This window comes from Sapajus apella, unplaced genomic scaffold (assembly GCF_009761245.1).
Source record: "Sapajus apella isolate SASKATOON/1434 unplaced genomic scaffold, GSC_monkey_1.0 scaffold11, whole genome shotgun sequence".
Classification (NCBI taxonomy): domain Eukaryota; kingdom Metazoa; phylum Chordata; class Mammalia; order Primates; family Cebidae; genus Sapajus; species Sapajus apella.
This window is the reverse complement of record NW_022436951.1, coordinates 35,704,147-35,717,404: the sequence shown is the minus strand read 5'-3', so window position 1 is coordinate 35,717,404 and position 13,258 is coordinate 35,704,147. Positions and strand designations below refer to the sequence as shown.

The window sequence follows — 13,258 nt, the reverse complement described above, 5'->3', positions numbered from 1 at the left end:
TTTCAGTGATCCTGTGACCCCACAGGAGGCCACCATAGCATGGGTGGGATTGTTGTGTTCACTGCCACATCCCTGTGCCTTGTCCAGTGTCCAAAGCCCATCTTGCCTCAGCACTGCGACTGTGGCAACATCTGAGCTTCTTGACTAAGTGAGGGGAAGAGGCCCATCCTGGCACCAGACAGGCTTTTGGATATGTGATTATGGCTAAAAGACAAGGAATAAGGAAGGGAATAAAGGTGAGGCCAGAATCGGAATCCTCTTGTGCGGTGGAAGCATGCAGATAACTCCAGGATTCTTCTGAACCCTAAAAACATTTGTAGGCTTTTGAGCTGTAGCTTCTCCTGGCACTCTGTGTTACAAATATTTTCGAGCACTGTGCTTCTCTGAGGGCTTTCTCTCATGTGGCCTTGACATCCCTTTCTAGTTGGCACTGTACGATAACAATTCTCTGTGATGGTGATGGCCATCTCTGCATGATCCAGCAAGGGGCCAGGCACCACACATGGCTACTGAGTATTGCAGTGTGGCCAGTGAGAGCAACGGGCTGGATTTTTAAATAATTTGTTTAAATTCATTTAAATAGATGTGTGGGCCATGCAGGTCTGGACAGCTGAGAGGTGTGGTGGACAGTGGTTTAGCTGGGAACAAGCTCAGTGCCTGCTTTTGAAGATGGTGTGGCAGTGAACTGAGAGTGGTGCTGATGTGTGTGACAAGCAGGATGGAAGCTTGTTCTAAATATTATGATACAATACTAATTACCTGTACACGGCTGAAATCAGTCCTTTCACTTTCCGGTTTTATGGGATACTGCAATACTGTTTGGTCTAACACTGACCCCTGTTGGTTGTACTTCAGCATAACAAAATTAGGATGATGAGAATCTGAAATTACATCTACCATCCAGGTGACTAAGATTTGCAGAATGTGATCAACTTATTTGCCATGATTTGGCAACTGTGGTTAATCAGTTATCTGTGTTTGCAGGAAGTTTGCTTTATGGATTACCAATTTCAAAAATTAAACTACAGTAAAATTCAGATTAGGCCGTTGTATTCCTTTTGAACACTCCTCGTTGAAGAGGCTGCTGTTCAGGCTTCCTCGTGGTGCTGGTGAATGAGTGGGTGCCACTCACTGGTGTTTCCTGGAAGAGGCTGCTAGACAAAGGACTTTGTTGCATGCTATTTGCTTTAGAACATGCCATGAATCTGTACAACTTGTGGGTGCATTGCTTTTACAGTTGCATCCAAGAATTGATGCCCGGAGAGCTGATGAAAACCTTGGAATGCTTCTTGTAGAATTTTTTGAACTCTATGGAAGAAATTTTAATTACTTGAAAACTGGTATTAGAATCAAAGAAGGAGGTGCCTATATTGCCAAAGAAGAGATCATGAAAGCCATGACCAGTGGGTACAGACCGTCGATGCTGTGCATTGAGGACCCCCTGCTGCCGGGTAAGGGTGCCTCCATCTGCACTGCTGGGAGCCAGGCCAGCCTTGGGGGTGTGTTGGTGACAGGGGGCTGTGTTGGGGCCCTAAGAGCCCCGGGCAGTTCATTTGCTGTTGATGCAGGTTTCGCTTATACTAAAAAATTAGTAATGATACTTTCAGAAATCCTTATTTAATGCTTCTAATTAACTTTTGTCTTTTCCACTGCTTACAGTCTATATTTAAGCAGAATTAAGGAAACTTTTTCATTCTGGTTATAGAAGTATTACATATTCACCTCAACCATTTGTTTCACAGAAATATGTAATACGGAAAAACGTTGGATGCCACCGTCTCCTCTCATTTGGACATGTATTTCTCCACTTTTTCCCTAGATGGATATTCATTTGTATTATTGCCATCTTGCTGAATGTATCCCACAACATAGACACGTTTGTCACTTGGCTTTTGACTTAATGCTTACCCTCGACCCTTTCCTGTGTGTGTAGGTTGCATTTTGTTGTGAGGATTGCCGCATGGAAGAGTCTGAGGCTGGGCGCCAGACTTCCTGGTTTTATTCCCATTGGCGTATTTAAGAATGTGTATGTTCCCATTGCTTTGTTGACAGGCTTTTAAAATCTTGGCCTATCTGATAAAACCATGTGTTATGCTTTTTCATACACATTTCTTTAATGGTTAGTGGGTTAAACATATTGTTATTTATGAATTCCATGAATGTTGATTGAGCGTCTGTTAGGCGAGATACCATTCTTATGTTGGTGATAAAATCAGTGACAGGTGACAGAATAGGTGGTGGAGAGCCCAGCTGCAAGTGCATGGCCCTGGGCCTTCTCCTCTGTGTGGCTCCGTGTGCTGTCCGCCCAGTTGCTGGCTGCCCTCTCCTGCTGTGTGCAAGACCTGTGTGTGTGTCAGGGAAGCCTTTCTTGTCTTACATGCCGTATTTTTTCCAGTTTGTTGTTTGCATTTGTATTTTTTTTATTCAGCTCCTGTACATATTTTTAAAAACCCTCAGATTTAATGGTTACTTTTGTTTTATGGCTTCTGGGATGTGAGATTTATTTATTTCCTAAAACTCATCTCAAGAAAACGGTTGTGTTTTGTGTTTGTAGGTGGTGTGATTTATGCAGGCTCCCGAGTGGTTTACTTGGTAGCACAGTATGGCAGTGTCTTGTCCATCTTTTTGTTGGAGACATTTCCATTGTTTTCAAGTGTCTGCTGAAAAGTACTCAAAAAACAAAGACCCACATAATCAGTGAGATATGATAAATCTAGAAAAGATAAAATTCCAGTACTTAGAATATATGTCCTTTAAAAAAGTTCATACTTAACCTGATTGTGAAGAATGAGTTCTATGTAAATTAAAATTCCAAACAGTGCTTTTCTTATGAAAATTAAGCTCTTGAGTGGCTTCCTTGATGACTTCTGTGACAGCTTCCTTTGATGTGCTGTCCCAGTTTTCCACACATGAGCATTCATGTTCCATTCTAAAGGATTTCCTTCCTGCAGGTTCCAGTAGTGTTGATTGAGTTGTGATGCCCTCAACTCAAGTGTGAGCTGACCTTTCTCCCTGTCCTGTTGGGGCACTGTGAGGCCCCCTGATTCTCAGATCCGCGATCACATTGGGTCGGTGCTGCTAATCTGCACAGTGGTAGCCTTTGGCTTCCTTGTGTTTCTGCCAACTGGAGAGTTGGCTTTTTGTGAGCTTGCTCCATCTGTGAATGGTAGCTGCCTCCTTGGGGTGGACCATGACCACGTAGGAGATGGTGATGCAGACCAGATCCCTTGGCACTCACAGACTGCCCTGTGCCATGGTGATTAACCGGGCACTTGGCCAGTGCCGATTGCCATGTGTGCCCATGGTATTTGCTTATCTGGGCTTTGCTGGTAGGATCTGGAAGAGTTTCAGTGATGAGGACCTGCTTCAGAGTAACTTGTATGAGAAGATCCAAAACGTGTGGATGATGGTGTGCTCGTGGGGAGAGTCTGACACATCCTTTCCACTGCAGGGAATGACGTTGGCCGGAGCTCCTATGGCGCCATGCAGGTGAAGCAGGTCTTCGACTACGCCTACATAGTGCTCAGCCACGCCGTGTCGCCGCTGGCCAGGTCCTATCCAAACAGAGACGCTGAAAGGTAATGGGTTGCCTGTCTGTCGGCTCAGTGCACCTGTGGGCCGGTAGTTACCCATTTTCTTGTCATTTACCTCCATGAAATTTATGAAGGGATGTTCTGTCATATTTCAGTAAAATTTGGAAATGTTGGTGAAGGGAGGCCTTCTAGGAATGTGGGATGGTGTGTGGGATTCATCCATGGTTGAGAGTTGAAAGTTCCTTTTTCTTTAAGACAGAGTCTTGCTCTGTTGCCCAGGCTGGAGTTGGAGTGTAGTAGTGCCATCTTGGCTAACTATAACCTCCGCTTCCCTGGTTCAGGCGATTCTCATGCCTCAGTCTCCTGAATAGCTGGAATTACAGGCGCCACCACTACGCCTGGCTATTGTTTTTGAATTTGTAGTAGAAACGGGGTTTCACCATGTTGGCAAGGCAGGTCTTGAACTTGCAACCTCAGGTGATCTGCCCACCTCCACCTCCCTGTTGGGATTACAGGCGTGAGCCATTGTGCCCAGCTGAAAATTTGTTTTTTGGAGATTTGACATTTTCTTCAGGGTCTTTTGTTTTGAGGAGGTGATTTCTGGCTTTTAAAACTTTGGAACATGATGCTTTTTCTCTAGGGAGCCTTCAAATCATAAACATGAATGTATCTGAGCACCCAGTCCCTGCCATCTTCTCTTATGTACACTCATCCCTTGTTCTACATTTTGGGGCATTTTTAAAGTCCCAAAATGTAGCCAGAAGTATTTACTTCTGACCTAGATCATGCTGTGGTGGTGGAGGTGGTGGGATTGCAGTGGGTAGGTGATGAGGTAGGAATGGGAAGGAAGAGTAACAATGTCGACAGTGGAAGTGGAAACGGTTTGATAGTTGTTCCATGGTGGATGATGGAATAAACAGATTTTGAGGCTTGGCTCAGCAGCTGTTGCAGGCGCTGGTGGTGCTGGAGCTCTGTGTGTTCCTGAGCCGCTGTCTGTTCGCTGTTTTCAGGCGGAGCTCTGGGCCACACGTAGGGCGCTTGTCTCGGTACCGTGTCTCCATTCTCGCCTGTGCAGTGGGAAGTGGGAAGTGAAATGTCAGCACAGTGTGATCATCGTGGGCGGGAGGGCCACGCTCCCCTACTTAGAGCTGCATTTCACAGTGGTCTTCTGTAGGTAGATGTAGTGCGATCCCAGGGTATGCTTAAGTTGAATCATTAGAAGTCATATGTATTTGTAAACGTATTTTAGCTGCTTTCCTACTGTCCTTCACCTAGCGAGGTGATCTATTAGGGGTGTAAGGTAGTGCTCAAGAGCGGCCCTCAGCTCCCTGACACCTGTTATACTCTGTTGATCTCCAACAATGTCCCTTTGCAGTACTTTAGGAAGAATCATCAAAGTAACTCAGGAGGTGATTGACTACCGGAGGTGGATCAAAGAGAAGTGGGGCAGCAAAGCCCACCCATCGCCAGGGCTGGGTGAGAGATTAATTCATTTGTATTCTTCCTGACCACTCACTGGCATGTTCATGCAGAAGTGTCTCTTTATTCCTTTGTGGTAAATTGGTCAAATTAAGAAAATAGCTAGTTTTTCTGATGAGCATTAATTAAAAACATTATAAGATCTAGAGCAGCACTGTCCAGTAGAAACGGTGTAATGCATGCCACACATAGAATTTCAAAGCTTCTAGGGCTGTGTCAAAAATGAGAAAGAAACAGGTGAAATAATTTTAATGTATTTTATTCAACTAAATTAAAAATACTACATTTCAACATGTAATCAGCATAAAAATTATTGAGATATTTTATAGCTGTTTTTTGTACTAAGTCTTTGAAATCCAGTGTGTATTTATTTGTACTTAGAGTACATCCTAATTAGGTTGCTAAATTTTCATTAAAAATACTTGGTCTAGATTTAGATTTTAGAAAGTTCATAATTGAAGATGATTTATATATTCTCAAGTTGTTACAAAGATGTTTAATGTTTTCCAGTAACTAATTGGATGTAATTTTTAAAATTAAGCAAAACCTGATGCTGGGTTTGTCGGTCACGTTAGCAGCCTTCCCGGCTCAGCAGTCGCCATGACTGATGCTGCCCAGGTGGTGCCACACCACAGTTCTCAGGAGTTACTAACCAAGGCTTTGTTTTCCTTCACAGACAACAGGATCAAGATCAAAGAGCGAATAGCCACTTGCAATGGGGAGCAGACGCAGAGCCGGGAGCCCGAGTCCCCCTATGGCCAGCGCTTGACTTTGTCGCTCTCCAGCCCCCAGCTCCTGTCTTCGGGCTCCTCGGCCTCCTCTGTGTCTTCACTTTCTGGGAGTGATGTTGTGAGTGCCCTCCCCTCCTCCGTGTGTCTGTTGGACAGTTTGTGTCTCTGGTAAATGTCCATAGCAGCAAGCTTGAAATTTCCCCCATAGTTTTGCTCAGGTTTTGTTTCTGTGTATGTGTGTGTCGGGGGGCACCCTGTGATGTCTGCACCAGGCTTCCTTTCCCCCACCACGAACCTTGAGAACCTGTCTTTGTGGCTCATGTGGCTGTCAAGGGCAGCCATCCTTTTCACAGTTGAACTACAGTGGGCTCTCTCGAATAGCTTTAAAAAATCTATTTGGAGATTTTTTTTTTTAAATCTAAATCCAAGTATCTCTTCTGTATTTCCTTTAACATTCTTTTTCAGTTTTGAAATTACTTGAAGGAAGTCTGGTTAGATTTGGACTGCCTGTTCAGAATCTAGACTTACTTGAATAACCTTTCATAACCAGCCTGGAGCAGGCATTTCTTTTCATAGCTTTAAGGAAGTAGTAGTGCACCTTTGTGGGACAGCTCTTACTGTTTTTTGTACTGGGTTCAAGGATTCAGACACACCGCCCTGCACAACGCCCAGTGTTTACCAGTTCAGTCTGCAAGCGCCAGCTCCTCTCATGGCCGGCTTACCCACCGCCTTGCCAATGCCCAGTGGCAAACCTCAGCCCACCACTTCCAGAACATTGATCATGACAACCAACAATCAGGTACGTGGCCCTCTGGTGCCTCCCTGGTGCAGCCTCTGGGAACAGCAACTGAGCTGTGATATGCACTAGAGGAGATTGGTGGACTTTGACTTAGAAGAATAACTTTTTGAGTCTTCTGTAGGTTGGCCATTGCTATCTTGTTCTCGGAAATCCTCTCTTTTTTGTGGTATTGAGATCTGCCATGTACAGTTTCAGCAGCGAGACTTTGGTTCTTGAGTGCTGCCGTGGCTTTTCACAGGGGCCAGGTCAGCTGCCTTCCTGCGCGTTTCCTCACTGCCCAGCATGAGACCACTGTCTTGGGTCATCTTGAGAGAGCGACTCAGCTGTGGCCCACTTAGCCGGGTGCCAGGCAGCACCACACACTTGTTCTGCTCCCCTCTTAGAATCTCAATGTTGAAACTTTTTAAAAGTTTTAATGTAAAATTATTAGACTTTTTAAATGTTTTTAATTAGGCAAAATTTCTAAGGCTTTTTCTGTTAGAATATGTTGTCTGTTTTTAAAATTTAGATAAAGTTAGAAATCTAAAGGAGAATTTCGCAAATACTAAATTTTGTCTCTACTTCAACTTATGTATCAGTTGAACATGTGTGGGTATAAAACCTAACATGTTCATTGACAGAGTAAAACCATTTTCTGAAATGTGGGGTATAATCTGAGCATAAAACAATGTAGGTACACACGAAAGTATTTTGACTCATTTCTTGGAGCTTTGCACTTGCTCTGAAGACATTCTCAGGATCCACCCTGAGACTAGCGGAGCTTCTGGAATGCTGGCTCTGTAATGGCCCACAGAGTTGAAGAACAGAGCCAGCCACGGCCCAGCCAGACACCGTAATGTGTCCTACAAGCCTCTCATTGCTGCATAAGTGTACAATTATGAGGCAATTATTTACAATCTCAAAATGAATTCTACCACAGATAAACTTGCTTGCCTTTTTATGGTCACCATGTTGGCTCTGACGTCCTCGGCCGAATGTCACAAAGGTGTTTGTTTTAACCACCCACAAGCCTTGGGGCCTTGAGAGCCCAGCGTGGCGGCTGAGCTACAGAACCACACTCCGCTGCTGCGTGTGTGGTTCAAGTGTGGAGTCTAGGGACGCTGAGGGTTTATAGGTATCTCAGAAGACACTTGGCCATAGTTGCTCTCCAGAGGTTGCTGGAGTAAATGCATAGGATGCCAAGATGCAGCCAGGTCAGTGCTGCAAGTCTGAGAAAAAGGGATTCTCCTTAGCGTGTCTGCTGCTGACAGTAACAGGGGATGCAGACACAGAAGTCCCCCAGGACCTAGACAGCAGACAGGGAAGGAACTGCCGACCGCCCCATGGCCCATCAGGCTCTCATCCCTGGGTTCAGCCTGTGAGTAGGAGATTCACCACGGGGCTCTTTCCAGAGATCTGAGTGACAGTTGTTATTCTGGTGACTCTAATGTTTTGAATCGTTTGATCTTCAGTGAGTTTTAAACTTTATGACTTGGATTACTGGCCATACTTTATATTGCAATTGCTGTTTCAGAACATAAGATATTTCCAATTCAAAGCACAATATTGTTAAGTTATAGTCAAACAGCCTGCTTTATGGAGCCCACATACAGCTGTGGTATTTACGAGCTGCCCTTGGTGGTGCTGAGCTTTTAGAACATGGACGGTTTTCCTCTGATTGATTTGGTACCCATGGCTGTCTCTGTCGTTTTGTTCCTAGACCAGGTTTACTATACCTCCACCGACCCTAGGGGTTGCTCCTGCTCCCTGCAGACAAGCTGGTGTCGAAGGAACTGCGTCTCTGAAAGCCGTCCACCACATGTCTTCCCCGGCCCTTCCCTCGGCATCCCCCAACCCGCTTTCCAGCCCTCATCTGTATCATAAGGTACAGCCCTATGCCAGCGCGGTCACCCGCCCAAGCTACCACGTGAGAGGGAGCGCGGAATGTTTTCTCCTCCAAAGAGAATTCCAGAGAGATGATTTGAAAATGGAATTGGCTTTCTTGTCATTCAGCCTCATGTTTGCTTTCCTTTCCAAACAGAACTTTAAAAAGTTAAATTATTTTAAGATGTAATGTATAGTTGGTTGCCACAAACATCTCTTAATTCCTCTGTTGAACTGATTAGCATAAAACTGAACTTTAAGGTTCAAAATGAAGATGTTTCTTTTCCCATTTATATACTCCATTTATATGCTAAATACCTTGGTTTTCAAGAAACAAATGATAAAACCAAGAGCAGATCTTGCCATGATGTCCCATGTATGCTGCTGTCATTCCCACATTGCCTGATCCTCACCCGGGGTGGGAGCAAGTGTCAGGGTGGCAAAGCTGTGTGCTGGGCCTCAGTGGGGCCCTGGCATGCCTGCCCTGTGGCTCTTCTCAAGTCCAGCTGTGTGCATGGAGAAAACAGGTCGTATTAAGTCCCTGTAGTCCTGAAGTACCTGAACGACTGGGAGAGCCATGATGAGGGTCTTCTAGGTGGGCCCCCATCGTGCCTCATATTCCCTCGGACTCTGTGGGTGCTTGGTGTTTCCATCGATGTCCACACTTCTTACTCTGCTCAGCTCCTCCTTTGCTTGTTACTCCTATTTAACCAGTAAGCTTTCTATTTTTGAGGCTTGCCGCCTTGGCTCTGTACCATATGATGATTGTTTTTAGGAGTTAAGTAATAGAACATTTCTTGGATTTATCCATCCTCGATAGACACGTTCAGGGTGAAAGAACAACTGAGCACAAGGGCCCCCCCATGGCATTTTGGCTCTCCTTTCCTTACCTCTTCCTGCTGTTTGTCGTGCACTGAGGCTTCCGTGAAGCTTCAGACTGCTTGGCCGGGGACTTTGCAGTGCAGGGGATGTACTTTGGGTGCAGCCGAAGCACAGGCTGCTGAGAGTGAGCGCACCAGGCCCTGGCACAGTGCTACTCGCTCTGTTTTTTCTAGAAGGTCACAGTTGGGGGAAGAACATGACAGGGACCTTCTTTCTTTTTTTTTGGAGACAGAATCTCACTCTATCCCCCCGGCTGGAGTGCAGTGGTGTGCTCTCGGCTCGCTGCAACCTCTGCCTCCCGGGTTCAAGCAATTCTTATGCCTTGGCCTCCCAAGTAGCTGGAATTACAGGTACCTGCCTCCACACTCAGCTAATTTTGTATTTTTAGTAGAGACTGGGTTTCGCCATGTTGGCCAGGCTGGTCTCGTGCTCCTGACCTCAAGTGATCTGCCTGCCTCGGCCTCCCAAAGTACTGGAATTACAGGTGTGAGCCACCGGCACCCAACCAGGGACCTTCTTTCTTCTGTGGATAAGTTAGAACAAGTTAGAAGTGAGGTTCTACTGAATTTGGGTGGTTCGATCCTGGCACATCGTTTTTACCTTCAGTCAGTCACAGAATGGGAAGAATGCTTTTCTCTCAGATGGAAGAGGTGGGAAGTCCCAGAGGCAGGTGTCCCTCCCTCCTCCCTGCGTAACATCATCTCGGTGCCTAATGTGCTCACTGCCCGAGGACATGGCCATTGTGCCTGGTGTCTGTGCCTGGTGTCTGTGTCTGGCTCCAACACCGCTGTCTCTCTCTTTCTCCAGCAGCACAACGGCATGAAACTGTCCATGAAGGGCTCTCACGGCCACACCCAAGGCGGCGGCTACAGCTCTGTGGGTAGTGGAGGTGTGCGGCCCCCTGTGGGCAACAGGGGACACCACCAGTATAACCGCACTGGCTGGAGGAGGAAAAAACACACACACACGCGGGACAGTCTGCCCGTGAGCCTCAGCAGATAATGGCTCCTGGCTATGTCAGCCTCCCCCACCCCTCCGCAGACTGCCCCACGGCCTCGGCCACCAGCAGGGGAACCGAGACCAGCACCCCGCACGTCAGCCGGGCTTGCGGCACGCCCGCCGCTAATCACTCTGCATGTTTCTTTGTGTGGTGGTCGCGTCCATCTTCAAGAACAGCTCGTTGTGCTCATCTGTGAAGCCTTATTAAACGTGGACGTTGTTTTCTGCCTTCCCAGGATTCTTCATTCAGTGCCGAGGCAGGTCGGGCTCAGGAACTGCAGGGACGTGAACATGCACTTGCGGTTTTGCAGTAGCCGTGTCTGTTCCTTCACAGTTTGGTATTTTCATTTCCTGTTTGTCAAAGCAGCAGAGGAGATCAAACCCCGTTCGTGTGTCTTCCCTCCATGGAGAGGCTTGGGAGGTCATTGTTTTACTGCCCTCACATTTTGTTTGAAATTTCAGAACTGTTTTTCTATGTAAATATTGAAAACTTATGATTTGTGCAATAACTCAGATATTTTTTATTTAATTTCATATTTTCACATAAGTTATATTTAAGGGAGGAGGGAATTTTTTTTAAACAAGCTTAGGTCCTTTCCCGAGCTGCATTTTCTAAGTTGGGTCATCGTGTCGGCTGGTTGTCTGACGAGCATCGTTACAAACACCTTGATGAGGGGTTTGGGGTTTTATTTTGATGTCTTTTCTTTTGGTCGGAAGTGAGTGAAGGAGCCGGGGCGCCCGGATGGTTTTCCGGAGGACTCGCTCCGCAGCCACCTGATGACTGTCCGTGGCCCTGCTGTTGGGCCTCAGGCCGCTGTCTTGCTCTGACCACAGAGTTTTAATGTTTTGGTTTTCAGTTCTTTTAAACTGGACAACAAATCCAGCATTTCAAGTGCCAGAATTATAACTTTCTAAGGAGTGAAGGGTTGTCACAATATAAAATCTTTAGGAAAACGTGAACTGGAAAATGCTTCGGTCAGTTTTAGTGACGTAGCCTGTGATGATGGGTCTGGTGACTATTATTGCGGACCATGGTACCCAGTTTTAGGAATGTGGAGAAAGGAATTCTGTTGATTCCGTTGAGGAATCTGTAGCGTATGCATTCGTTCTGTTAAGAGCAAATCTAGGAGAAGTGCTTCAGCTGCCCAGTGCGCCGTGGGGAGTGTTTTCATGGATCGTGTCGCAGGAGAGCACAGCCCAGCGTTGGGGCCGGACTGCTGGCGCCCGACGTCGGAAGCATACAGGTATACTATGCAAGTGTATTCTGCCACAACAACCACTGTCTTTGTTACCTTTTTTTGAACAAGAATATATCCATCCTGCCTAACCCTGAGTTTGTGGAGTAGTACCACAGTTGTCCTGGGAGTTGGTTGCATCTTGTAGGCCATCTGACTTCCTGTTTGTAAAACGGGGGTCCGGTCTTGCTAAACACTACAGGTAGGTTGGTCTTTGAAGTCCACTAGTGGAGAATGTCGAGACAAGATACTTCTTACCATGACACCTGATGGATGTGCAGCAGTGGGAGTTATAGATTGATCTCTGAATGTGATGGACGCCCAGCAAGGACAAGCTTTCAGATGTCTGCGGTCTGCCCTTTTGAAGCAGGACTGGCTCACTCTGTCATTGGAGCTGTCAGCTGCGACTGCAGGTTCGCTAGGCGGCATTCCAGAATAGAGTAGCACACTGCGTCTGCAGTTCTCAATGACCGAAAGTTATCAAAAATATTTAAAATATTTAAATTGTGAACCTATTGATAAAGAATATTTATAAAACTGATCTGTAGGCCTGTACTAATCTCTACACATTAGCAATATTGACTGTAAACCCACATTACAGAAACCACTACGGGGCCGGCGGGGAGTGTCCCGTGGGGTGTGCATTTTAAAGCTCGATTCATAGACCCAGGTACCACGTTCCATTTCCGTCATGGTGAAGCAGATGAATTGGCCTGGCTACCACTGTGGTCGCGTGCTACAGGTTTGACAAAAAGATATCATGTTTCGATTTTTTTGTGTGTGGACAACAATATGGAAGCTAAAATTGACATATTTTTATGTAAAGTTTTTCTATTCTTTGATTTTTAATAAACTTTGGAAACCAATTTTGTGTTTGTGTTCAAGTATATGCTTTCAAGGGTAAGAGTGGCTTCCACATTTTCAGGTTTCAATTTCTAAATGAGGGCAATGCTTTAGCCATTTTAAGATTCAGAAGAAGGCAGATGATCCCAGTCCTATAAAGCAAGTTGCGGCAGTGAGATTGTGTTATCACTGATAAAGTAGGAGGAGGTAAAAATACAAAAATTAGCTAGGCGTGGTGGCTGACACCTGTAATTCTAGCTACTCAGGAGGCTGAAGCATGAGAATTTGCTTGAATCTGGGGGGGTGGAGGTTGCAGTGAACTGAGACTGCACTGCTGCACTCCAGCCTGGGCAACAGAGCGAGACCCTTTCTCAAAAAAAGTGGGTGAAGGTTCTAGGCTTTGCATAAGACCTATATAACAGTAACAGAAACCTGCTCTCTGTCTTCACATTCTGATGCTAACAGGAATTCAGTAAAACCGTTTAAATGATTCTTACATGCGGTTTTTGGACTTAGTATCACATATGCAGGGGGGGGCGGGGTAGGGGGGTAAGTTTTAGTTTCTTTTCGGTCAACATTTTATCACTTGCAAACAAGACATTACAAACCACCAAGCAATCATAAGGTAGGTTAAAATGTGACTGACTTTTGGAATTTATTTTGAGACAGTCTCTGTTGCCCAGGCTGGAGTGCAGTGGCGTGATCTTGGCTCACTGCAGACCCCGCCTCCCAGGTTCAAGCGATTCTCCTGCCTCAGCCTCCCGAGTAGCTGGGATTAGAGGCACCTACTACCACGCCAGGCTGATTATTGTATTTTTAGTAGAGACTGGGTTTCACTATGTTGGCCAGGCTGGTCTCAAATTCCTGATCTCAGGTAATCTGCCCACCTTGGCC

At 45.9% G+C, this 13,258-nt stretch overlaps 1 protein-coding gene across 1 annotated transcript in view; it reads left to right on the top strand.

Moving 5' to 3' along the window:
* TENT4A (terminal nucleotidyltransferase 4A) overlaps positions 1 to 12,387 on the top strand; it is a 43,435-nt gene extending 31,048 nt beyond the window's left edge. The window contains exons 9-15 of the mRNA XM_032278838.1: positions 1,238 to 1,451; positions 3,452 to 3,578; positions 4,909 to 5,009; positions 5,689 to 5,861; positions 6,384 to 6,542; positions 8,242 to 8,406; positions 10,095 to 12,387. Coding sequence (XP_032134729.1) covers positions 1,238 to 1,451; positions 3,452 to 3,578; positions 4,909 to 5,009; positions 5,689 to 5,861; positions 6,384 to 6,542; positions 8,242 to 8,406; positions 10,095 to 10,289 — 1,134 coding nt within the window. The 3' untranslated portion in view covers positions 10,290 to 12,387. The remainder of the gene's footprint in view (positions 1 to 1,237; positions 1,452 to 3,451; positions 3,579 to 4,908; positions 5,010 to 5,688; positions 5,862 to 6,383; positions 6,543 to 8,241; positions 8,407 to 10,094) is intronic.
* Positions 12,388 to 13,258: the final 871 nt, after the last annotated feature.